This window comes from Arachis hypogaea, chromosome 6 (assembly GCF_003086295.3).
Source record: "Arachis hypogaea cultivar Tifrunner chromosome 6, arahy.Tifrunner.gnm2.J5K5, whole genome shotgun sequence".
Taxonomy (NCBI): Eukaryota; Viridiplantae; Streptophyta; class Magnoliopsida; order Fabales; family Fabaceae; genus Arachis; species Arachis hypogaea.
This window is the reverse complement of record NC_092041.1, coordinates 4914194-4939642: the sequence shown is the minus strand read 5'-3', so window position 1 is coordinate 4939642 and position 25449 is coordinate 4914194. Positions and strand designations below refer to the sequence as shown.

Here is a 25449-nt window from a genome sequence, read left to right as displayed (position 1 = left end):
CCGTGATTTTTCAATACTGACCTTTTAAATAATTTTATTAAAATAATTGAATTTTTAATAAATATTAGCATTTTATTTGGAATTTTGGATAAAATGAATGAAGGGATTTGGTGGTATTTATGGTGTTGAGTTGAGGAATCGGAGATGGAAATCAATCAGCAATGCAGCGACTCCTCGTCTCAACCCACCCACTCCTCCTTCCGCCTCCTCTCGCCGCCTTCTCATGCCGCCAAATTCGCAGGATTCTCCCACAATCTAGGACTGCGAAACCCCCTTCCTTCTCTGTTTGCAATTGCAGCAGCAACTCCTCCACCTTCAAAGTGAAGACCTCTTCTGAGCTCAGAAGCACACAAGCCTCTTCGTCCACTGATTCCCAACCGGACCCTAAGCTCACCGCTCTCCGCCGCCTCTTCTCCAACCCCGGAATCGCCATCGACGCTTACATCATCCCTTCTCATGATGCTCATCAGGTATCCCTATTGCTAACCCTTCATTCCAAACACAATTTAATTCATTCCGTGGTTTCATCCCTTTTTCATCTTTAGAGCGAGTTCATTGCCGAATGCTACATGAGGAGAGCGTACATATCAGGCTTTACCGGTAGCGCCGGAACTGCCGTTGTTACCAAGGACAAAGCTGCTCTTTGGACTGATGGCAGATATTTTCTCCAGGTTCCTCAATTCATTCGCTCTCGTTGTATCTAACGGTTCTCAATTATCATCTTCGCACAAAGAAATAATCACCTTGTTCTTTCACTCTGTTGTTTTAGGCAGAGAAGCAACTGACCTCCAGCTGGATTCTCATGCGAGCCGGAAATCCGGGAGTTCCCACCACCAGCCAATGGCTCAACGATGTCCTTCCTCCCGGCGGCAGAGTCGGCATTGATCCTGTCAGTACATTTATCATTTCAATAGAATTTGCAGAGAAAAATTAGAGGAGAGGTAGTTAGGGTGAAGAAGGGGATTGAGGCAAAGCAGAGAGCTTGCCATTTCTGATTAGATAGTATGAAAGATCTCAAATGCTCTAGCTACAATTAATGAGATATATAACTAGCTAATTAACTAAATAATCACTGAACTAACTAAATAATCACTGAACTAATCTCTAACTAACTATGCCAACTAGCAGTAGTTTATTCACCATCTTCAACTAACAGTGCCAACTTGCTATAAATATCTACCAACCGTTAACTACACTAAAACTCAATAACACTTAGCTCATGGAGTAGATATAAATAGTTGATAACGTAAATCATAGACATTCTTTTAATTGTACCCTTTTTTAGATTGCAAGCACGTTTTGTTATTCTGGTGCCTGATATATCATTTTCTTCTGTAATGTTAAGGAAGCAGTTTCTTTTTACCTCGGATGCTGCGGAAGAACTTAAGCAGGTCATCTCCTACAATAACCATGAGCTTGTCTACTTATACAATTCAAATCTTGTTGATGAAATATGGAAAGATAATAGGCCACAGCCTCCAAATAAGCCAGTTAGAGTGCATGACTTGAAGTATGCTGGTTTGGATGTATCATCGAAATTGTCAAACTTGAGGACAGAACTTGCTGGTGCTGGTTCTTCGGCTATTGTCATCTCCATGCTTGATGAAATTGCGTGGTTGTTGAACTTGGTAATGTATCTCAGCGGCTTCTTTAGCTAGATGTATTGATGGTCGTTTATGTACGATCTCATGACCTTGTAAACCTTCTTCTAATCCATATTGTTTTTAGTATAACGTAACTAGCTAATTCGATTCATTCTTTATTTTTGTTTCCTGCATTGTTCAATGTTAATGTTGCAATCAGTGAGAGTAACTATTTACGTTTTTCTTTTGAAGAGAGGCAGTGACATTCCACATTCACCTGTTGTGTATGCATACTTGATTGTGGAAATTGATGGTGCAAAACTATTTATAGATGATTCAAAAGTCACTGAAGAGGTGAGTGATCACTTGAAGAAAGCAAGTGTAGAGTTGAGGCCATACAGTTCAATCATATCTGAAATTGAAAGGTAATTGCCGAGAGTCTTTTTTTTCTTCCTCTTCCAACGACCCTCCAATTACATTTTTATAATGGAAATGATGTCTAAGAATATTATTGTAGATGACCCAGGATAGTTTTCTATACTGTAAATAGTAGCTTTCATTCTGCCAAATGTCCATACATATTTGTTTTGCTCGTAAGAGCAGCACATCTTTGGGAACTATGCTTGACTGTGTTTTGCTAGTTTGGCAGCACAGGGTGCTGCCCTTTGGCTGGACACTTCTTCTGTTAATGCTGCTATTGTGAATGCGTACAAAGCTGCCTGCGACAGATATGGTCAGAACCATGAGAAGAAACACAAAACTAGGACACAAGGTTTTGATGGATCCAACGAGCAATTGGATGGACCCACTACCCTACACAGATGCTCCCCTGTTTCTCTGGCAAAGGCTATAAAGAATGAACAAGAGTTAGAAGGAATGAAAAGTTGTCATTTAAGGTTGCCATATCTTATCTCGGTGATAACGAATAGTTGATGCTCTTGCATGTTAACATAGATCTCTATATTTTGTTCATATTTTTTAAATCAGAGTTATTGTAAATAGAATGCCTTGGATAAGCTACGTGTTGCACTCTCTGTAATTGAAAGTTTCTGTCTGTGTTTTGGGAAAATCATCGTTGAAGAACTTTAAGTGGTTAACTTTTTCTTTCCTTTTTTCTTTTTTTTTATTTGTAGGTTTTTTGGGGGGGGGGGGGTTGATGCCTTATTGTCCATTTTTACTGTGCAAATTTGGTTTTCACGTGTTAATATATTCTTATTTATTTAAATAAGAAACATGTTGCTACCCTTGTAAATATTAGATACTCTTGAATTTGTGTTATAACTCACATATAGGAGTTAACATTCAGCACAAATGCGTATTATTTACAGGGATGCTGCTGCCATTTGCCAGTTCTGGGACTGGCTAGAGACGGAAATTTCTAACAATAGGACATTAACAGAAGTAGATGTTTCAGACAAACTCCTCCAGTTTCGTTCAAAACAAGCTGGTTTTTTGGATACCAGCTTCGACACCATAAGTGGTACGGTGATAGATTAACATCTGATTTATTGATTGTTATACTAACATGAAAAGATATGTTGCTATAGTTTTTCCACAAATTTCATTTAGTTCAGCAAAAATTACAGAAGCTTAGTGGGGAGAGGGGGAAAAATTATTTATTAATTATTTTTCAGAAGCTGTTTTTAGCTTATTGAGAAGTTAATTTTTTTTAATTATCGGTTTTAACTTTATTTTGAAAACTCGCCTGGTTTTTCGCTTAATACATGTATGTTAATTTTTTTTTTCCATTTTAGAAAAGAATAAGTTTCTTAAAATTTATTGTAGAAAAAGAAAATGAACTAATTCCATACCAAAAGAATGTATTTTCTATCAAAAGATATTCATTATTCCTCCTTAGTATGCATATTTACTGGCATTTTTCCAGTTTTCTTCTTTTGTCCACTTTGTGCTGATCTGTAATGTGTTTATTTCATGGGGTTAGGCTCTGGTCCCAATGGCGCTATCATACACTACAGACCAGAACCAGAGAGTTGTAGTATTGTAGATGCGAATAAGTTATTCTTATTGGATAGTGGTGCTCAATATGTTGATGGGACAACTGATATAACACGAACAGTTCATTTTGGGGAGCCTACATCAAGAGAGAAAGAATGTTTTTCCCGAGTTTTGCAGGTATATCGCTTTTATGTTTCTTATTTGAGTTTATTTCTGCATTTTGTTTATTGAGAATAAGGTATACCTCATATATTAATGTGTCAATAATGCAAATCCACACGTTTTTCAAGTCTATGTATAATGTCCTTGTTATTAACATTCAACAACTCTCGTTGGCAATTGATCTTAAATAATTATCTTAACCCTTATGTCAGGGTCATATAGCTCTTGATCAGTTGGTATTCCCAGAAAATACCCCTGGTTTTGTGATGGATGCATTTGCCCGTTCTTCTCTTTGGAAAGTTGGACTTGACTACAGGCATGGTATATTTCCAATTCTATTGGAGGTCTGTTATTTACTTATTTTAAACCAAATGGATTTAGTGATTGATTGAACACTACTGCTTAACCATGATCTATTAGGGACTGGGCATGGTGTAGGAGCAGCATTGAATGTTCATGAAGGCCCTCAAAGTATTAGTTATCGCTATGGAAATTTGACCCCTTTAGTAAATGGCATGATTGTTAGCAATGAGCCTGGCTACTATGAAGACCATGCTTTTGGTATTCGGATTGAGGTAATATTTTCTTAAGCTATCTCACATTTTCTGAGTTTGAACTTTAGCTTCAGGTTTTCTTGTTTGTATTTGTGACAACTGATTTGTTTAGGTATTGTTGTAGGTGTATTAATTTAATCCCCTTTATAAATCTCACCTTTTGCACATAATATAAAGTACATCGATGTAAAGTGTATTTGGAATCTCTGAAGAGAAGCTTAAGTCTCTCCTCTCTTGAGATTAATTGAAGCTCGGTTGACATTTCCATCTCATGCCCAAACCTATGGTCTGTACTGGCACAGTCAGACAACTAAGATAGAGGATTTGAATACCTGGGATTTTCATAATGCACAATATTCATGGCATCCCTTATTAATGAAAAGAAAATGACTGGATAGTGTCCTACTTGATCGTCACATATATTCATCATTATGTTCTTCTTATGCTCTGCATAACTGTTAAAATAGCATTTTGTCAATGTTCTATCCTGGCTTGTGTGGTGACGACACTCTTTTTGCTTGCAGAATCTTCTGTATGTGAGAAGCGCTGAGACACCAAATCGTTTTGGAGGTATTGAATACCTGGGATTTGAAAAACTGACTTATGTACCCATTCAGGTATGCCTGTTGGTCATGACTGATATAGTTGTCTTCTTTTTTTCTTTTCGTGACTTATGGAAGCTTCGTTGTTGTTAATCATAAAACCGTGGGTATTTCTATTGTGCAGAAGGCAGTAAAGTAGCCTATCTCGTGCAAAAGTTGGATCTTAAACTATCATGTTTCTGAAATAAATGAATTAATTTCCAAGTCATGGAGGTCCGTGAGGTTTATTTGATGGTTGGAACTCCATTGTAATGATGTTTTACCAAATAACATGAAACATTATACGGCATATTAATGCTTAAAATGCAAGCCTAGCAGAAATTCTATTCAGAAATTCTAACTGATCTATTTGCAGATAGTATTCTTGGCAAATACATAATTCATTTGAACTGACCACATATCCCATTTTGAAAACTTGTTTATTTTTTAGATATACGTCAGGAATCATGAGGATCTAGAATGTTATTGCTTTGAGTTTTAGTTCAATCTTCTCAGTTTCTAGTGAACTTTAATGTGTCTTGTTCTGAGCTATAGATATTATATATTATTCTCACACTAGTTCTTAACAATGACGTATCTTGCAGATTAAATTGCTTGATTTGTCCCTGCTATCAGCTGCAGAGATTGATTGGCTTAACAACTACCACTCACAAGTCTGGGAAAAGGTATCATATTTGTGGTTGACCTTTCTGAGACAGTCTGCAATATCATGTATAGGCAATCCATGCAATGCAAGATGATTCCTTTTGTAACTCCACTTAATTTCTATTTTGTATGATTGAATGTTTCATAACGCTTTCAGGTGTCGCGGTTGCTGGATGGCTCTGCTCGACAGTGGCTTTGGGACAACACAAGGCCTATTATGCAATGAGACTTGACAGAAGCTAATGGATTTTCATGTTAAGGTCCCATGCCACTCGTGCTTCAGGTTCACATTCTGGCGTATTCTCACTCCTTCCGCGCTTTGTCTCTAATCAATCTGCATAATTCATATAGCAAACTATGTGTATAATAAAAGAGTGAGAATTAGAGGCTGTGTAGATATCTCAAGTCAACTCCAGATCATATTCATTGGATTTTAGTTGGGTAAGACGAGCAATTTAGCCATTTGCAGTTGCAACTCAGCAGTTACAATTTTATATTCTTTATATAGATTTCTTTTTACAAGACTCTTATTGAATCGAACATCATCATTTATCAACACTTTGTATTTGAAGAAGAAACTTTGAATGGAATAATTAAAATAACTTATCATTGTTATCTAATGACTAATGGTGTGTGTGGGCTTTTTGGTCTTTCGATGGGTTTATCCAAACACATTCTAATCTACTTTGGCCGCAAATGAAGAAATGATTTTGTGTCATAATTATCAATATTTTGCCATTTTGGTTTTGTTCATATTTCTATGGATCCTTAAATGAGTTAAATCATATAATGATGTCAAAGAAATTTTGGCATTCGAAGTTGATTGCATGTTGTTTATGTTGGTGGCATATGTACTGGTTGGCGTTTGGCATTTTTGATATAATAAAGATAGGAAAAGTATATGGAATTAACTAATAATCAGCCAAGAATGGAACAACATAATTAATTATAATTAGTTTTATTAATTTATAATTTAATTTGTTTGTTAAATTATTGTTGACCACGTTCAAAACATGAGGGAAGATACGTTAGTGTTAGGAGAGAATTACGAAACAGATGCTTTCATCATTCATTAGTTGGTTCTATATAATTAATTATGTTTTATTAATGTGTAACACATGAAACATAGAAATCATATCCAAAACCATAACATCCATGTACCTATCAGTAGCAACATCCGGTTAAAGTCACCGGTACCTCTAGTTTACTAGTTGACTGATTCTTGACTTATATAGAGTTGGTTCCCTAGCATTGTTGAGAAAGATATTGTCGACCTCGACGGATAGGATTTTTTATTTAAATAAATAATTTAAAAAATATTTATCGAAATAAAAAAGAGATATTTATTTTGATAAATATTTTTTAAATTATTTATTTTGATAATTATTAAATTTATTTTATTTATTTAAATAAAAAAATCCTGGCAGATATCCGACAAAAATGCAAAATTACATAGAACAAAACTTATGAATTATGATAATATAGGTCCACTACTATTTGTAATATATTAAAAGAGAGATAAAAGTAGATTTTAGATTCATTTTTAGTTTCTTAGATTTTTAACATGATGCCTAGTCAGTTTAAGTGGCATTGTTAGTTTTTATTCCTCTTTTTTTATATGTCTTATTATTTATTTTTTACATCTTAACGTTCCATTAAATTTATCAAATGTTATAAAGAATAAAATTAATGTCAATTTATATTAAAGTCTAATTGAAATTATGAAATGTTATACCTAATAAAGGTCTCACTAAAATCAATGTAAATTCCACTTTAAGTTTCTATTAAAATTATGAAACGTTACACACTTACACCTAATAAAATTTAATATTCAAAAAAAATTAATTTATTTTGATCAAATGTTATAAGAAATAAAAAATAAACGTGTAAATTCTTTTAAGCTTCTATTAAAGTTAGGATAACCAATTTATTTTAAATGTAATTAATTATAATATTAATTTTTAAAATTAATTAATGAATTTTTAAATATAATTAAAAATAATATAATTATATATTATATAATCAGATATTATAACAGTCACTTTAAGGATAACAAATAACAAAGAACAATATAAATATATATACATTTAAATACATATATTTAATTTCTTTTATGTAATAAAATATGGGTCGTTTAAATGGTTATAAATAATAATTTCTATCTCTGCATTATGCCATAGAATTTTTATTATATTTTTATTTTTTCATTATAACCTATTTTTATATAATATTATAGGATTCTTTTTTAATCTTAATTTTTTATATTCTCTTATCCTTTATTTTTATATAGGTTATACTACTGTTTTTAATGTTAATGTTAATTCTTTTTAATAGGTACAAATTTTATTAAAAACTAATTTCTTCGCTTCTCCTTTCATACTCATCACTCATTTTTATATTTACTATATAAATTAACATTCATTTCACATATTTTTTTTATCTCCTCTCATATAATCTCATACCTCTTTCGTTTTTTCCTTATCCCTCTTAATTATTGCTCATTTTTTGCACAACTAGAATTTGGTTAATAGCCATAGTTTTATTTTTATTTTTTTTAATTGACTAAACGTATATATTAGGTGATTGTGTGATTGTATTAATTAGTTTTTCTATTTTTTTGTGTAATTGTATTCACGAGTTATGTATTGTCTTTGTCGCTTATATATCACTTCTTTTTCCTTTCAACAATTTACATTTTTAATACCATTTAGTTGTAATAATATCGTTGAAAATACATGTTGTAATGATTCATGAAAAATAAAATTAAAAAATTAGATATCATTTTTTATTATCAAAATATTAATAATATTCATACTTATATTTTATCTAATAATTTTATCATTGTATTATAGTATTTAAATATAAACTAAAAAAGATAAAAAAAACTAACTATTTAAAAAATAAAAAATATTATATGAAATCAAGTGAATAAACTTCAATTGAATTTTTTATTACTTATCATAATATATTAAGAAAGAGCACAAAGTAGTTTCATACTCATTCTTAAACATTTGATTTCACTATATATTACCACATAAGATTTTTTTTTCTCTAGGTGGCATAATCTTTTATCTTGCATTATGCCATATAATTCTAACGATACTTTTATCTCATTATAATAATCCGTCTTTCTATAATATTATAGGATTTGTTCTTAATATTAGTTTTTCATATTTTTTTTATACTATTACTTTCAATGTTAATATTAATTCTTTTTAATAGGTATAAATTTAATTAAAATCTAATTTCTTCTCTTCTCTTTTAAGTACAATTTTGGTTCTTAAGATAAGGGTTAAAAAATTTTTTCATCTTCAACTCTTTTTTGTTTATAAAATCATCCCTAAGATTTAACTTAGTTTTAAAATCGTTCTTTTTATCAAAATTTTAATTTTTATTACCAAATTACTCCTAATTAAAAAAAGAAAAACGAGTTAAAGGGCTGGGGAACAGAAAATGGGAATCACGTCGGGAGATTTAGGGAAGGAGGTGGGGAAGGGAATTCGCCACCGTTGCTCCTCGTCGTTCGGTCGGTTGATAAACCATTATTTTATGGTTTATATTGTGTTTAATTGAGTTAAATAATTGTCCACTCATTTTAATAATATTCATATTGTATTTTATCTAATAATTTCATTACTATACGATAGTATTTAAATATAACCTAAAATAAGATATAAAAAAACAAAAGTGACTATTTAAAAAATAAAAATAAAAAATAATGATATAAAATCAAGTGAATAAACTTCAATTAAATGTTTTATTTATTTTAAATTATCATTTATCATCATAAAATTTAAATTAATAGTTATATATTACTAGACAAAATTTTAAGTTTTTTAATCAATTAAATTTAATTCATATTATTATTTAATTAAATTATAAAATAACGGTTAAACATAATTATTATTTATATTAAAATGATTTTTTTATATATTTTTTTGAATAATAATATTATTAAATCATATATAAATTATCATATTAAATAAATATATTGTAAAATATTTTTTATAAATTAATTTTTAAATTTAATATTAATTTATATATTATCTAATAGCTAAATTTAAATATTTTTATATTCAAGTATTATTTTTTTTGGTTGTTTACTATCTTATAGTTTAATAGGTCAAAAACTAATTCGTCGTGGATTTGAGTTCCATGTTTTTATTTAAGAGTTTGTCGCTGGCCAATAAATTATTGCATACGTAAAGTGGGGTTCGAACCTCCAATACTTATTTAAGTAGATGAATAAATTTAGGGGAATATTAGGTAAACAATTATCATCTTCAACAACATAAACAACCACCAATTAAATAAAAATACACTACACGCTAATTTAATGCTATTAATTAAATTTAAGATTAATTTATTCTCTTAACCTTGTTAATTCACATTATTCATACATTATTCAAAAATATTGTTAGTTACCTATACTTTTCTATAAATTTATCACTTAACCAATTCAAATGAGTTTAAGACTCGAGTATTAAAATTTAAAAGCAGTAAATGAGTAAAAATAGACAATCTAAGTCAAAAACAATGATGAATTTTACAAAAAGTTCTGAAAAGGTAAAAGAAGTTGTACAAATTAACAAACAAGTCCAAGTAGCACTCTACACTTAACAAAACGGCCCCAAAAGATTGACGTTATTCCATTCGCAAGTCACTAAAATTTGAAAAGAGAAATCCGCAACCCCTTTTCCCTCCTCTCTCTCTCTTCGCCGGAGCCAACGTCTCTTGTTCTTCACTCTTCGCTCTTCACCCTTCACCGCATTCACTTCTCACTCATCACTCATCATCGCCGAGTGAGAGACAGAGAGACAGAGAGAAGAGATCACACAAATGCAAGATATATTCGGATCAGTTCGGCGATCGCTGGTGTTCCGTGCTTCGCCTGAGAACGAAGAGCACTCGCTGAGAGGAACCCTAGTTGATAAGATCGGTTACTGTATACGCAATTCCAGAGTCTTCTCTAAGCCCTCACTGTCGCCACCGTCCTTGCCGCCGATTCCCAAGGACGTTGCTGCTGCTGCTCCGCCGCCGCCTACGATCCGATGGCGCAAGGGCGAGTTGATCGGTTGCGGCGCCTTTGGCCAAGTTTATGTTGGAATGAATCTCGATTCTGGAGAACTTTTAGCAGTTAAACAGGTCGATTCCTTTTCCTTCATTCTTCCTTTGCTTTTTCGCTTTTGTTGCTAATTTCGGTTTTTATTTTTTTTTACTTTGCTAGCATCCTGTTGTTTTTAAAGTGGATTTTCATTTTTGTCTTATGATTAGCTCTCTGTTTCTTAGGAACTGATATTTTGTTTAAATCACTTCTTGAAATTGTCGGCACTTCTATTTGAACTCGTTTCATTTTTTAGATTTAAGACTTGAATTGATTTCGTTTTCCTGTCTGGGTTTTCAGGTTTTGATTGCAGCGAGTAGTGCTTCGAAGGAGAAGGCACAGGTTCGTTGTCTTGATTGAGTTCCATTTGCCACGGATTCTGATTGCATCAACTAAAGCAATTTGATGCGACTCAATTGTTATAAATTCCAAATAATAAACATAAAAAATTGAGAGTTATAGATGTTTATTTATTTACTACCATGGTTCAATGCCGATATTGACCTGAAGTAATGGGAAAACAAATTTGTTTTCTCATAAATCATAATATTTTGGGTTGTCATACTAATGTACTATTTGAGATCATGATAAATTAGCTGACTCCTTGTGCTGTTGTTTGATTAACCTTTTGCATACTAACAGGCTCATGTAAAAGAGCTCGAGGAAGAAGTTAAGCTTCTTAAAGATCTTTCACATCCCAACATTGTTGTGAGTATGATATTCTATTGGTGGAAGAAATTGATAAATCAGTTAGTTAACCCAAACTATTTCTTTTCTTGACTGAATAACTTCTTTTTGTGCTGTAGAGATATTTGGGTACAGTTAGAGAGGAGGACACCTTAAATATTCTCCTGGAGTTTGTCCCTGGTGGATCCATATCATCACTGTTGGGGAAATTCGGAGCTTTCCCTGAGGCAGTAAGTTGTATCTACCAAACTAGTGTACTGGGTAATTTTATATGCCTTACGTCATATGATATTATATTTCCACTAATTCATTTAACAGGTCATAAGAACTTACACAAAGCAGTTGCTGCTTGGACTTGAGTACTTGCACAAAAATGGAATAATGCACAGAGATATTAAGGTGATTTTTCTTGTAGTATCATTGATTAGCATGTAAGATCTCCTTTTTTGACTGACTAATGTTCACTTGTAATCAATTTCAGGGGGCCAATATTCTTGTAGATAATAAAGGTTGCATTAAACTTGCAGATTTTGGGGCCTCCAAACAAGTTGTTGAGCTGGTAATCTAAGTCTTCTTCTCTATTTCTCTACTATAGTACTATTAGATATACTATTTTGACTTTGTAAGGATCTTGTATCTGCGTATTTGTTGAAGAAACGTCTTTGTTTGATTTAGGCTACTATTTCGGGTGCCAAGTCTATGAAGGGTACTCCATATTGGATGGCTCCTGAGGTTATTCTCCAGACTGGACATAGCTTGTAAGGCCGGTTTTTTATTTTTAGTTTTTTTTTTACCTTTGATATACTATTAGGAACTTCCTTGTTCTTATATACCGTACTAAGGTCTATATATATATATATATATATATATATATATATATATATATATATATAATTTTTAAGTTTTTCTATGCAAGTGTATATTGATATTGATGCATTTTCAGCTCTGCTGACATATGGAGTGTGGGTTGCACTGTGATTGAGATGGCCACTGGAAAGCCTCCCTGGAGCCAACAATACCAACAAGAGGTATCCCAAATTTTGATTCATTATATTCTGTTTGAGGTGCTCTCTGAACATCTACTGAAAAATTGGACCAGGTTGCTGCTCTCTTCCATATAGGGACAACTAAGTCTCATCCGCCAATCCCTGATCATCTCTCTGTTGCAGCCAAAGATTTTCTGCTAAAATGTTTGCAGAAGTATGTTTATTTTTATCCTTCTCTGCTTTCTCTCTATCCAAATTAATTCTACTCTATTTCTTAGTGTGAATGATTAATAAATTCTTTATTCTCAAAATGTACTTGCTGGGTTTTATCACCCGGGAAAAAAAAAAAGAATACATTCTCAGTGATAAAGGTGTTTTATTTGGTTTCCTTTCTAAATGTTAATTTTTGGGTTATGATAAATACATTATCCTTTTGCAGGGAACCATATTTGAGGCCATCGGCATCAGAACTACTGCAGGTAATTCTATGAGCATTTCTCTTCTGAATGCGCCCAAGAAAGCTGCACTATTGAAGTGGACATTTGATTCATTTAAGTTACTGTTATCCATAACTAGTGGAATGTGTTGTATTAATATCAATGTTTTGCATTCAAATATTCAGTTCTCGATAAGATTAACTGAGTTTCTTACTGGGTGCAGCATCCCTTTGTTACTGGTGAACCTATGGATTCTCTTCCTGTTTCTTCTACTGTCGTGGTATGTATTATGCATGACTGTTGGGTATAAACACTATGTATCTTTGTTAATCCAATTAAACTACTTTTTCTTCTCAGAAAAATTTGGAAGCTTCATCTTCTTGTGTTCCAAATGTTGAATCCTTGTAAGTAGTGAAATGATATTCTTCTCTGGACTTGTAAGATTGCAGTTGCTTCTTTGGCCCATGTTGACCATTTTTATTTTTTCAATTAGCCTTCGTTGCTCAAATTTGAATCTTGAGGACTCAGGAAATAAAGAGTTGTGGGGAATTAGCAACGATGATGATGACATGTGTATGATTGATGACGATGAGGAGTTCTCTCAGAATGATGTCAAACAGGAACCTTTGATCTCAGAAAATATTGAGGTGAATACTTTCAGATCCTTATCACTTCTTGTAGTTGTAGTATTTATTTCCCATGAAAATCATAACCTAAGTAACCTTTTTTCCTGAAAAAATAAATGTAGAGCTTCAACCCGATGTCAGATCCCTCTGATGATTGGGTGTGTAAGTTTGATGGAAGTCCGGAATTGGAACATAAAGGAGTCAGTTTTGGCACAGATGAAAATGATAAGTCACTTGGTCACTTAGGGGATTATAACAAGGAGCAGAAAGATTTTTCCTTTCCGAGCGTGCCATCTCTATCAGAGGAAGATGATGAGCTCACGGAGTCAAAAATTCAAGCTTTTTTGGACGAGAAGGTATTGTTTCTGGTTGGAATCTAGTTAGTCCTTCTGCACTCTATCTTTTCTACAGTAAATGCTGTGCTGAGTGATGACTGTTTGCTTTTATGGCAGGCTCTTGAACTGAAGAAGCTGCAGACACCTTTATATGAGGAGTTCTACAACAGTTTAAATATATCTTGTTCACCAAGTGTGATTGATGGAACAAGTGATGAAGCTGCTTCTCGGAAGTTTTTGAAATTACCTCCTAAGAGTAAGTCACCAAGTCGGATGCCAAGCACTCCATCTAAAGCAGCTGACAATACTGGAAGTCCTGGAAGTAATGGCAGGTCCTCATCAACTGTTGGCAATGTAAATGATCATAGTTCACAGGACCTTCCATCTTCTCCCCTTAATGAATTTAAAGGGCTGATAGTTGACTCCCAGCAGGAACCTGGTAGCCCAAGGTTAATACTTTGCTTTGCTTTTGTTAGCTTCAATAATTTTTATAAATAAGTAATTTCAGTTCTAGACATTTTACTTTCAGTTTAAGCTTTTCGAAACAGAGAGAGTGGAAAGAAGAGCTCGACCAGGAGCTTGAAAGAAAACGAGGTTAGAAGTTTATTAACTTTGTTGTTAGAAGATTTTTGCTATTATCTAGTATTTGTGCAATTTGTCAATCGTGCATAATTGAAAAGTAATTTGGATGAACCAAACAAACAGAAGAGGCTATGTTTTAATTTATATCTAATCTATTTATTTACTGGGACATGATTGCAGAATGGAGGCGCCAAGCAGGGGTGGGGTCAAAGACTTCTTCACCAAAGGATAGAGCTTTACATCGGCAGAGAGAGCGGACACGATTTGCTTCTCCCAGCAAATAAGATTGTTGTGTTAAGAGCGTTCATCCTGCCTCCGTGAATGCTTCTTATAAAAATCACTCTGCTTGCAAATGCAAGTGTTGCTGCAGTTTTGTTGCGGTTACTAATGCTGTAGTTATATATGTCTTTTTGCCATTCTACACATGCTGAGATCCTTTTGTGTCTGAAAAGCTTCGATTGCTCTCCCAAGTGCTCGAGCTTGTCCGTGTTGTTCTGGCATGTAAAGCTTTTATAGAAGTGTTGCTTGAAAATTTTACTTTATTTTTGGGGTCGAGAGAGATGGATGCTCGTCTCAAGTTTTATGCCCGATTGTATTATGAATATGAATATAGAAATAATCAGAACTAATGCCTTCTATCGGTACTAGTAGTATTCACTATTTGAGACGAATCAACTATAACCAAATCCACTGTCATAGACTCATAGCTTAGGCCTTAGGGGAATGAAAATGCATTTGCAAGTTGGAATCTTGAAAGGAAGAAGCGGAATGAGAATGCTTTCTACTCTTTGAAGTCTCTCTTCTTTCTCGTTCCCTTTCCCTTCAAGAGCTCAACTCATAATCACACCCTAGACAGAGTTGCTGCTGAAATTTAAAACCACTCAACATGCTGGCTTGAGGTTTTGGGTTGCTTCTTAGGTTTTTGAAATCGGTTATTCTCAAACTTAGCTTTAGTGATAAGTGAGTAAAGTAAGTCTGCCTCAGCCGATATATCGTAGGGTGCTTCTAGTATACTGCAACATCAAACATAAATGTATGAGAAATTAATGGAATGGATACAATAAAGCCTAGAACCTATATATCATTTGAAGCACGTTAATGGAAACGTGTGCTAGAGAGTATCGCCGCCAAGAACAGTTTTTGTTGGACGACTAAGCTTAATTACCTGTCAAGTAGCTCCTCCAAGAGGATTCTTTGTGATGGGGTAACGTAATGAATGCAATTTCTAGGGCATTGTCCGACAGCACATTGAACTTGATAATCATCACCATGACCTAAATTATTGTAGAGTAAAATGGATTTTACAAAATTATGAAAATAATGTTGTTTACGCAAAGACATTTTGAAACTAGAAGAATGAACAGTAGAAGAAGCTAACCTTGAGAAGATGCACGCGCTGTTCCAGTGGAAGACACAAACGAAAATGCATGAGGTGCTCTTTGCACACATGAACTTGAACATGCTGCACAAAAATTGTTCATAAGATGCTAAATATTACTGTATGGAGTAATGATTAGGAGTCCTAATCATCTTATTATTCTTCTAACGAGTAAAAATTCAAATATATATATTTATTTTTCCAAATCTTCCTTATTTAAAAATTAAGAAGATAATTAGGAGGATGAGTTATGATTTGTACATGCACCTTACCTTTGCCAACACAGAGAAGCTCATTAACAAAAATATCAAAAGCTTCACACTCTGGTGCATCAAATGGATCTAAGCATTCCCTGCAAAATGCAATTCCAAAGCTGAATGCATATAGCGGAATCTGAAATTATGGAAACAGAGGAAAAGAAGAATCACCTTTCAATAATTTCTGATCGGGTGCAGTTAGAAAGTATCTGCAGCAATATGAAGTTAGAAAAATGAATACTAATACGTGAGTATCATGCGGAAAATTGTAGTAGCACCTGGTACGCCTCAATTACACGGCGAATCATGGAATCACCGTCTTTGTTAACATCTGGATGGAACTGCTTAACCTTTTTTAAAGAAGAGAAATCAGAAAAACATGAGTGAGTAATAGAATTATGATAAGAATGCAAAATATTGATGCTGGTGTTTTGTACTTTGGATCGAAAAGCAGCTTTGATCTCGGTGGTGGAGCAATCAGGTTGAAGTCCAAGAACTGCATAAGCTGAAGCAGTGGAAAGAGGAACATCTTCTCTGCTTCTGCAACTGCAACTGTAACTAACTCTTCTTGCTTGCTTCTTCGGAATGAATGGAGAACCGTGTTTCCGAAAGGGTAAAATGGTAATTGAGGTTGGGGTTGCTGTTAATGTTAAGCCACTCAACAACCACGAACCCATTATTCTCAATTACTCTTGTGGCCACAATGGTTCTATCCACTTTCTTAAAATTTAGATTTGTTATGGTCTACAAGATTCGTGAAACTTTGTTTGGACTAAATTCGTGTTCAACAACAATTCTAAGGTTTTACGTAAAACAGAAATAGATCCTCTTACATTTTTTTTGGTGACTCCTACATTTTTTTTCCCAGGCGTGTAGAGTGTAATTTTTAATTTTTTAATATTTTTTCTTAATCTCACTTACAAAATGTATGGTGAGTACTTTCGCAAATGAGAAAAAAATTGAAAGGATCAATCCCTAAAACAAGGGCCTAAAGACATGAATTAAAATGAAAAATATAAGATGCATTAATTTACACAAAAAAATCTCATATTTGTTTTCTCACTTATATTTAGATGTTCAATATTTATACTGTAAATCAGAAGTTATTTTGTACCACATTTAAAACACGCTTCTTTCATTCAACTGTTGTAAATACATAATAATTCAATCTATTGTGCACACAATTATCGTAAAATTGTGGTATTTTAAAGGGAAGAAAAATTAGTTGAATTATACTCATAATATTATTAGTAAATATTTGAACTAAGTATACAAAATAATGATTAACAAATGCCCTAAATCAATTATACTGCTGTGTCCTCTATTTAAAGAAACAAATCCAAGGCTGGATAATTTTCAGGACAAAAATTGAATTGGATTATCACTAGAAATTCAATGGTGAGAATAAAAGAAGCTAATAATCCTTTTTTTCTTGGCCCAAGTAATAGAGAATACACTTTTTATCAGGTACATAACCTTCATCTTTCAGGTGTTCCAATAACCCACACAAAACCCAGTATATAATGTCAGCTTTTGGATGCAACTTGTCCCCAACAACGAAACTGTTAACTTTCTTGTCAATCTCAATGCAACTTATGCCTACTTCCTTTGCTACTCCCATCTCTTTCATTCTCTTAATGGCACCTGCTCTTTCTTTCCATTTCCCTTCAATGGAGTATATGTTTGCCATCAAAACATAAGGAGCTGGCCTCTCTGGTGTAGCTAAAAATAATTGATCCGCGGCATATTTACCCATCTCAGAATCACCATGGATGCTACAAGCACCAAGCAATGCTTGCCAAATCAGTACACCCGGATTCTCAGGGAATCCCTCAATGAACTTTTTAGCTTCCTCAAGAAGTCCTGCCCTGCCCAACATGTCAACAACACAGGCGTAATGTTCCGAGCGAGGACTTATGCCGTGATCTCTAGTCATGGATTCTAAGAACTCCATGCCCTTGTCGACAAAGCCTGCATGGCTGCACGCGTGTAGTAGTGACAAAAATGTAACATCTGTTGGTGCTACGCCCTCCATTCTCATCTCTTCATAAAATTCAAGTGCTCTAAAACCATCTCCATGGCGAGCGAAAGCCGCAATAATAGAGTTCCATGAAACAGAGTTCTTTTGACGCATTCGATGAAAGACTTGGAGTGAGTCATTTAAATCACCGCACTTGGAATACATGTTTACAAGGCCATTACTTACAAAAGGATTCTGAATGAAGTTCTTCTTAATAACCAAAGAGTGAATCTGCTTACCAAGAGACAAAGACGTGTCAATACCAAATACGCCAAGAATAGCAGAAACCATGTTGGGATCCACTTCAATACCCAATTTCAACATTCTCATGAATATCTGGATAGCCTCCTCCTCAAATCCATTTTGAGCAAAGGCTACAAGGATTACAGTTAAGGAAATTTCATCTAGCTCCTCTGCAGACTCAAAAATTTTCCATGCTTCTTCTAAACTTCCGCACTTCGAATAAAAATCCATCAAAGCACTTTCAATGCATAAATCCGACTGCATTCCTAACTTCCAAAGCAGGCCATGAATTTTACAACCTTCCCTCAGTGCCTGTAAACCTGAACAAGCCATAAGTGAGCTCAAATAGGTCAAAATATTAGGACTCACTGCCCCGCAACGCATTTGAGCAAACAAATTCAAACTATCCTCATAAAATTCATTTTGCGCAAGGCCAGAAATCACTGCTGTCCAAGTCACAACATTCCTCTCAAGCATCTCATCAAAAACCTGCCTCCATTCACTAAAACACCCACACTTAAAGTATGAAGTTATGAGAGCATTTCCCACCGTAATTTCCTTCTCAAAGCCACCAAGAAACACCAAACCATGGATCATTTTGGTTAAACTAGAGAATCCAACTCCATCACAAGCTGACAGCACTGTAGTCAGAGTTGCTTTATCAAATCCACAACACCCTGTCCCTGACTCACTCCTTTGCTTCTTAAAGAACATTAAACCCGAATCAAAATCCCTGTTTCTTAAAAACCCAGAAATCATAGTGTTCCATGACACTGTATCTCTCACGGGCATTCGATCAAACACCTTAAGGGCATCCTGCAGTTCACCACATTTCGAGTACATCGACAAGAGAGAGTTCCAAACAAAAAGGGCATTACGTGGGAACCTATCAAAGTCGAATGATTGAGGTTGTTTGATGAGATGGGCATGGATGGAAGAACCAAGGCGAAGGTTTCCATCTCTGCCGCAAAGGGAGAGAAGATAAGCTGAGGTTGGTGCAGAAAATGGGTTTTGAGAAGTTGGTAATGGTGGGTTCTTCAGATTGAAGGGGGAACTGAGAGAATCCACCAATGAAGGGATATAAACATTGAATTTCCATCTGGATTTCATCCATGAAATGGATCATAACAATGCAGTGGTTCAATGAAAACCACATCACACAAAACATAACTACACCACAGTATCTGGCTTAAGTAAAAATTAGCACTCATCTCAAAAATAAAATAAAAATAAAATCCAAGTACAATGTGCTCTAAAAGACTTCTTAAAACATAGAAATTCGAATTTTTTTTATGTCTTTAATGTATTGAAAATATAAGGAATTTATTTTTTAATAACTTTTATTAAAACTTTTTTGTTATAATATTTTAAACTAATATCTTTAAAGTATTTGTTAACAAGTAGATATTCTACTCGCATAAACAAAATGTTAATACTAGTATTGTGTTAATTTAGTGAGAAACATTAAATAAATTAGTTCATCTTTTAATAGTCTTGAGTTCAAGTTCATAATTAAAAGGAGACGGTTGCTAATGAGTTTTCTAGCTAAAAAAATCAACTAAAATTTTCCTTATGTTTACCCTTCCTTTGTTAAATTTAAGAGAAAGGTAAAAAACCAATACTTTTTCTCATTTTGAGCCTAATATTTTATAATTCAGTATTTGATTTTGGTAAAAAATAATAAACTTTGTTAGTCATGTAGTATTACTTTAAAATCTAAAATACATGAGCATTTCACAAGGCTGTTGTGTTGAGTGTGATTATCATACAACTTCATAGAATGAAGTGTGCTTCATCGTAATTCCAAGCATGCAGAGCAACACAAGGAGTGACACCCTCAGGGTCAGTGACTTCAAAAGTCAACTCAATATGCATCACCTCTCCTGGGATCACTGAAATGTAGTTATCTGAATAATGAACCGGAAGAATTCTTGTGTCTTCCCCTTCCTTATTGTCCTTCTTTGAGGTATGAACAGAAAAATGAAGAAAGAAAGCAACACCAACGTCATCCCCATTTATCTCATAAACTTTCAAACCATCACTTTTCCCAGCAAAACATCTCTGTAACCTCTTAAACCAACCAACTTCATGTTCCTTGTCAACCAAGGAATCTGCTGTTTCCAGTGAGTCCTTACCATCAACATAGCTGAGCCTACTTGTTGAACTTTTGAAGTATGGTTCTTTTGATGTGTTCTTCACTTGAATTTGAATTTTGTAAGTGGACCCTTCATTGGAAGTCTGGGATGTTATCCTCAGAGGTATTTTTTTCTTCCTATATGGCTCCAACAGCTTGTAATCTCCACCGGAAATATGTAACCAATAAAAGTTTCTAGAGATGGTTGTGTGATCTGACATGCTGTATAGTTTGAGAAGAAGAAAATAAACTGGTTCTGAATTTTTTGACTTCGGATAATCCATCTCAGAAATAGATGCAACTTTCTTTGGCAGCAAAGAGAGATTTTCAAGAATCTTATAGTATGAGCATGTTCCTTCCAGATTCCACACTGAAGCTTCCATAGCCACATTAGATAATTCTTTCAACGTAGTATTTACAACCTGTGTTAGGAAAAGATAAATTATAAAATCAAAAGAAAGTTATCATATTTGTAAAATGACGTGTCTAATTTTATTCCTAATTCATATAACTGAGCTTCATTTCATACACAATTACCTCTATAGAATATGTAGCCAGATTAAGTTGTATGTGAATTGGCTCGGCAGCACATCGACAACCATAGAAGCCTGCAGTTTGGTCGAGGAGATGATCATAAAACTGACCTCTCAGACCCGTCCAAGGATTTTGCGTCTTCCAAATCAATACACCGGTATATTTGCTCCACATTCGAGAGCTCCATCCTTCGAGAAGAGCTCTATATTGTACGTAATTGACAAGTTGAGCCTGACAGGATAATAGAATAAAAATTTTACACCAGCTTCAATGAAAGAACAAAGGAAGGAAAATCAGGAATGGCCAAAGATATGAAGACTTCTCTTACCTTCAAACAAAAATCATCAAGATCTTTTGCATCACCATAAAGTTGAATTTGATCATGAACCTTGCTTGGTTTCGAATAAGGAATGTATTTATGGTACTCCCATATGGGGTTTGGAACTTCTTCTACATAACCATTGGAAAGTTTCTTAAACACTGGTATCTTCCATCCTTCCGGAGGCATTGTGGCTCTTATGGTAGATGCAACTGGCACTCCTACGGAGCCAACCTCTGGATTAAATCCATAATCATAATAATTATCCTTGAAGAAGTCTTCCGGATTTTGAATTTCATAAGGACCATCAGTGAAGTTCCCCTTTCCATCAGCAAACCCATCCCACAATGATCCTTCTATGTATATGCGTGTGCCATCAAGGTACTGACTGGGATCGGTCAGCTCCGGAGACAAGTGTCCTACAGATTTGTTAGTTTCATCTACAGCTTCAAACCAAGGATGAAGCCTCAGATCATTTTTCAAAGCAGTATTTATATCATCTGGTGGAGTTTGTTCATTTCCACCCACCCAGAGAGCAAGACTAGGATGATTTCTGAGAAGCTTCACCGTGTCTCTTGCACAAAACAAGAAAAGATCATGGTCTAGAGGTCCATTTGGATTTGATATTGGATCACCACGTCCATCAACATCCCCAGTTATCCAGAACTCTTGCCATACCTGGAAGATTTAAACCAGAAGTATGACCATTTTCAAAACCAATGGTGGCATTGATGTAATATAAAAATAAACTATTAAGATACAGATACTGGGACGCAACAAAAGACCTCCAAAAGTACGCTCATAACAAAGTCATGTTCAACACAGACAATGAAGAGAACTACATAACACTGTTTTTAATAATGACAATTGAGTCATTCAAGTTTGTATGGGTTTGACAGAGCAGCATTATTCAATAAATACAACAACAACAACAACAAAGCCTTATCCCACTAAGTGGGGTCGGCTAAGCATTATTCAATAAATATCTTCAAAAAATATAGCTGAAGGAAAAGGATGACAAGTAGATATATTAGCAATATGGCTTACCAGAAGGCCATAATAGTCACAATAATGATAAAACTCTGGCCTTTCTGCAAGTCCACCACCCCAGCAACGAATCATGTTTAAATTCATATCTGCATGAAATTTTATATCTGCATTATACCGCTTCTTAGAAAGCCTCAGTAGCCCATCAGACAATATCCAGTTTCCCCCTCGAATAAAAATTGGTTCTCCATTGACTTTAAACAACCTAAAAGATAAAAAACATGCAACAGACATATGCAGAAACAGATTAAGATTGAATTAATTCTACTAAGAAGAGGGCACAGAATACCACATTGAAGAAACATCAAATAAGAAATTCATCATACCTCCCTCCAGTAGCATCATCAATATGGCTCTCAATTTTGCGGAACCCAAAGAGATGGCTCCATGAATCAGACTCACCATATTCTTTAACATCAATGTTAATGATAACATTGTACAAAGACTGCTTTCCCATTCCATTTGGCCACCATAAATTGGGCTTATAGAAGAAAAGCTGGGGAAGAAGATGCAGAAGAAAATAAGCTACAACAATGGCTATGATCACTTTGACTACTTAAAAATCTTTATATACTCTCTTGCTGTCAGTTTTGTTTCTTTGGATCACACCATCAGTATAACCACTTCAGAGGAACATCAAGTAATAATTACAACTTATGAATCCCAATATCTTGGAAATTGCTAAACATCACCTCATCAAATATGTCCCCTCATACCTGAACCTTTTATTTCCTTTTCACAAACAAAGAAACACAGAGAACCACTTATTATTTATGGTATCTTGAACCTAAAAACTAGCAGCAGTATATCAAAGATAATAGTCATTTAGGACTTCAGGTTCAGGATATGAAAGTTGATTTCAACAATTATAATAATAGGATTAGAGCAGTTTAAGAGTGAGAATAAGATACATCCACACAGTGGGCTAAACTTTGTCAAAAGCAATTGAATGTTGTCACTTGTCACTGACCTCAGGAAATGTATACTGCACCCTTGAATTTGCTGGAACTGAGAGATATTGAGTTTCCACATGCTCCACTAGGCAAATGTTATCCTCAAGTTCCATGATCGCTTGGATACTCAAAGAACACTCAGCAGTCCAGGAGCTCTTATTTTCCAACTCAGTAGTTGTGTGTAGATAAGCTCTTTCATAATTGTCAAAAAATGATGACACCAAGTGCGGATCAATTATTTTTACTGGCTGCACAAAACAAAGATACTGAAATTATCCTCCCAAGTAATGGTTAGAACTTAGAAGCACTATCAACTATCAAGAAGTAAACTCTAAAAAATGCTCAATCAAATTCATTAGCTGTATGGAAAAAGGTATCGTAGCATTTCTCTAATTGTGAACTACCAAAAAACCAGTATATGACAGGACTAGCAGTTCTTTATATTTAACCATGAATACAGAAGGGAGAGGAAGGGCAATGCACCGAACCGAAAAGGATGATCAGGAGAAAAAAGGCTAACTTAAATGCTCTCAATGACAAATTCTCATGCATGAAAAGAATTTGGGATAGTGAACTAAAATATTTAATATAAGTATAACTCACCCCAGTAACAGAAATGGAAACTTCATCCCATATTCCAGTATTCCTATCTCTGCAACCAAATTCAACACTAGCATTAGATAAACATGCATTTTGTTTTACATGACCCACTCTGTAGTGCACATTCTCTTCAAATTTTAAGCAGTCAACATGTAATGCTCAAAATGCACTATATTTAAAAGAATGATGGTTTTTATATATTATTTGACATAATTAAGGGAAAATAAAAGGAAATACATTGTCCATGGAACATTAATCAAGTAAGTGACCTTATTGGAGCTATCCAATCCCAGCCTTCCACATATTGTGTGGCAACATCCTTGCCTATCTGCAGAGCAACAAACGAGAATGACTTAGACACTACAATAATCAATCACTTCCTCTCTAACTCTCGTCAGGCTCTCAATTCCAAATCCCTAACTGATTTAATAAGCTCTAAACCGTATCCTGACCTCGTGATCACCACCCTGTCCCCTTCAGGAGGAATTCTCCCAGGATGATCGGGAGGGTGAACAAGAACAGCTAGAAGATTACTACCATCAGGGTGAAGAATATCGGTGACATCAATTGCATGCCTTCGAAACATTCCTTTTGGCAATGTGATTTCGTGCCCATTCAAATACACATCAGCATAGTAATTGATTCCACGGAAGTTCAGATCACAGTGTTGATTGATAGACTGCAAAGGATTCAGTAATTAGTTAACTTATGTCAATCCATGATCCATCAAAACAATAAAGAACCACAATTTCAACATGAGAAGAAGAAACGTACCAGCTTACAGTTAAAGGTGGTAAAAAACCAGAAGGTATAATAATCTCTTCCAGAATCAGCAATATCTACAATGTCTTCATTTTGAAGTCCATAAAAGGGATCAGGCACCACTTTGTTCTTCACTAAGGTCCCCAGAACACTGTCAATTCAATAGATAGTAAACTACCACAAAGACAAGAATGAAATGAAATGCATGAATGGATAGTAATTAAAAGCTAATAATGCTGTGTTTGTCACAATCATGAGAGAGAGAGAGAGAGATTACGTTCCAGGGACGAGAGCTTGCATCCATGGTGAAGTGGGGGAAGTAGGGGGGTGAGTAGTGGTGAGCTGGATTCCAGTGAATTGGACTTCGGTGGACCTGGCTGCCAGCCACCCTGAATCAAGCACCGTCTTGCGGTGTTGCTCCGCCATAGTCGCCGGAGTTGAGAATAATTAGATCGCTGAACCGACACGAGTCAGAGAAATGAGAACAGAAATGGAAAGAAAAAGGGTAACGTGTTTTTTTTTTTATTTTAAAAGAATAACCAGCATTGTGCTTAAGGAATTTTAAGTTCGAGATTTTTTTGTCTCAATAAAATTTTTATTCCAAAATTATTAAAATTTATTAATTTTTGTCAATTAATTATTTATATTTAAAAATATAAGTCAAAGTATATTATTAAATTATTATACTAAAAAATTGAGTTGATAATTAAAAGTGATAGGTAAAATTAATAAATTTAAAAAATAATAAAAGCATACATGCATTTTTACAAGATGAATAAATATACATTTTAATTTTTTAACGATAAGGTGTTACATCACACAATAAGTTGTTATCTAGTGATCACTATCTCGAAAAAATTATTCAAGCAATAAAAGGATAGAAACGATAATAGAGTTTAATATTAATGTATACAGATCACTTATTAAAAAAATTAAAATATAT

The 25449-nt window shown here is 34.2% G+C and overlaps 3 protein-coding genes and 1 pseudogene across 7 annotated transcripts; 2 read left to right on the top strand and 2 right to left on the bottom strand.

Annotated features, from left to right (window-relative positions):
• The first annotated feature begins 91 nt into the window (after positions 1–91).
• Positions 92–6122, top strand: LOC112695516 (aminopeptidase P2). Of its 4 annotated transcripts, none has more exons than XR_003150408.3 (13): positions 92–470; positions 546–671; positions 770–889; positions 1353–1628; positions 1836–2008; positions 2225–2479; positions 2912–3063; positions 3526–3716; positions 3914–4017; positions 4122–4276; positions 4780–4872; positions 5442–5522; positions 5660–6122. XR_003150408.3 is itself a non-coding variant. In XM_025747870.2 (13 exons), the coding sequence occupies exons 1-13, from the start codon at positions 162–164 to the stop codon at positions 5726–5728; spliced, it is 2109 nt and encodes a 702-aa protein (XP_025603655.1). In that variant the 5' UTR covers positions 92–161; the 3' UTR covers positions 5729–6122. The 4 variants fall into 4 exon arrangements, 2 of the variants coding, with proteins under 2 accessions (XP_025603655.1, XP_072052670.1); XR_011862097.1 differs by having other exon boundaries at positions 1350–1628; XM_025747870.2 differs by having other exon boundaries at positions 3914–4022.
• Positions 6123–10114: 3992 nt separating this feature from the next.
• LOC112695515 (mitogen-activated protein kinase kinase kinase NPK1) lies at positions 10115–14903 on the top strand. 2 transcript variants are annotated; one of them, XM_025747869.3, is made up of 17 exons: positions 10115–10647; positions 10907–10948; positions 11249–11314; positions 11413–11523; positions 11612–11692; positions 11775–11852; positions 11969–12051; positions 12237–12321; positions 12393–12493; positions 12719–12758; positions 12940–12996; positions 13074–13120; positions 13210–13363; positions 13465–13698; positions 13795–14126; positions 14207–14271; positions 14440–14903. In XM_025747869.3, the coding sequence occupies exons 1-17, from the start codon at positions 10342–10344 to the stop codon at positions 14541–14543; spliced, it is 1986 nt and encodes a 661-aa protein (XP_025603654.1). In that variant the 5' UTR covers positions 10115–10341; the 3' UTR covers positions 14544–14903. The 2 variants fall into 2 exon arrangements, with proteins under 2 accessions (XP_025603654.1, XP_025603653.1); XM_025747868.3 differs by having other exon boundaries at positions 14192–14271.
• On the bottom strand, positions 14825–19663 carry LOC112805196 (pentatricopeptide repeat-containing protein At3g05340). The gene is made up of 9 exons (XM_072198051.1): positions 17310–19663; positions 16929–16983; positions 16332–16580; positions 16173–16244; positions 16066–16103; positions 15910–15989; positions 15638–15721; positions 15425–15533; positions 14825–15272 (listed from the first exon to the last, which is right to left on the bottom strand). The coding sequence occupies exons 1-9, from the start codon at positions 19265–19267 to the stop codon at positions 15131–15133; spliced, it is 2787 nt and encodes a 928-aa protein (XP_072054152.1). The 5' UTR covers positions 19268–19663; the 3' UTR covers positions 14825–15130.
• A 125-nt stretch (positions 19664–19788) lies between these two features.
• LOC112695514 (mannosylglycoprotein endo-beta-mannosidase-like) lies at positions 19789–25030 on the bottom strand (annotated as a pseudogene).
• Positions 25031–25449: the final 419 nt, after the last annotated feature.

What these genes read in the sequence shown, in the direction of transcription:
- LOC112695516 (XM_072196569.1), top strand. Translation starts at nt 162, where the DNA reads ATGCAGCGACTCCTCGTCTCAACCCACCCACTCCTCCTTCCGCCTCCT. An exon ending in ATGGCAGATATTTTCTCCAG is followed by an intron (nt 672 to 769) that starts GTTCCTCAATTC and finishes CTGTTGTTTTAG; the next exon opens with GCAGAGAAGCAACTGACCTC. An exon ending in TGGACTTGACTACAGGCATG is followed by an intron (nt 4,023 to 4,121) that starts GTATATTTCCAA and finishes ATGATCTATTAG; the next exon opens with GGACTGGGCATGGTGTAGGA.
- LOC112695515 (XM_025747868.3), top strand. Translation starts at nt 10,342, where the DNA reads ATGCAAGATATATTCGGATCAGTTCGGCGATCGCTGGTGTTCCGTGCT. An exon ending in GTTCCAAATGTTGAATCCTT is followed by an intron (nt 13,121 to 13,209) that starts GTAAGTAGTGAA and finishes TTTTTCAATTAG; the next exon opens with CCTTCGTTGCTCAAATTTGA. An exon ending in CAGGAACCTGGTAGCCCAAG is followed by an intron (nt 14,127 to 14,191) that starts GTTAATACTTTG and finishes TTTCAGTTCTAG; the next exon opens with ACATTTTACTTTCAGTTTAA.
- LOC112805196 (XM_072198051.1), bottom strand. Translation starts at nt 19,267, where the DNA reads ATGAAATCCAGATGGAAATTCAATGTTTATATCCCTTCATTGGTGGAT. An exon ending in AAGCTGCTTTTCGATCCAAA is followed by an intron (nt 16,245 to 16,331) that starts GTACAAAACACC and finishes TCTTTAAAAAAG; the next exon opens with GTTAAGCAGTTCCATCCAGA. An exon ending in GCTTCTCTGTGTTGGCAAAG is followed by an intron (nt 15,722 to 15,909) that starts GTAAGGTGCATG and finishes ATTTTTGTGCAG; the next exon opens with CATGTTCAAGTTCATGTGTG.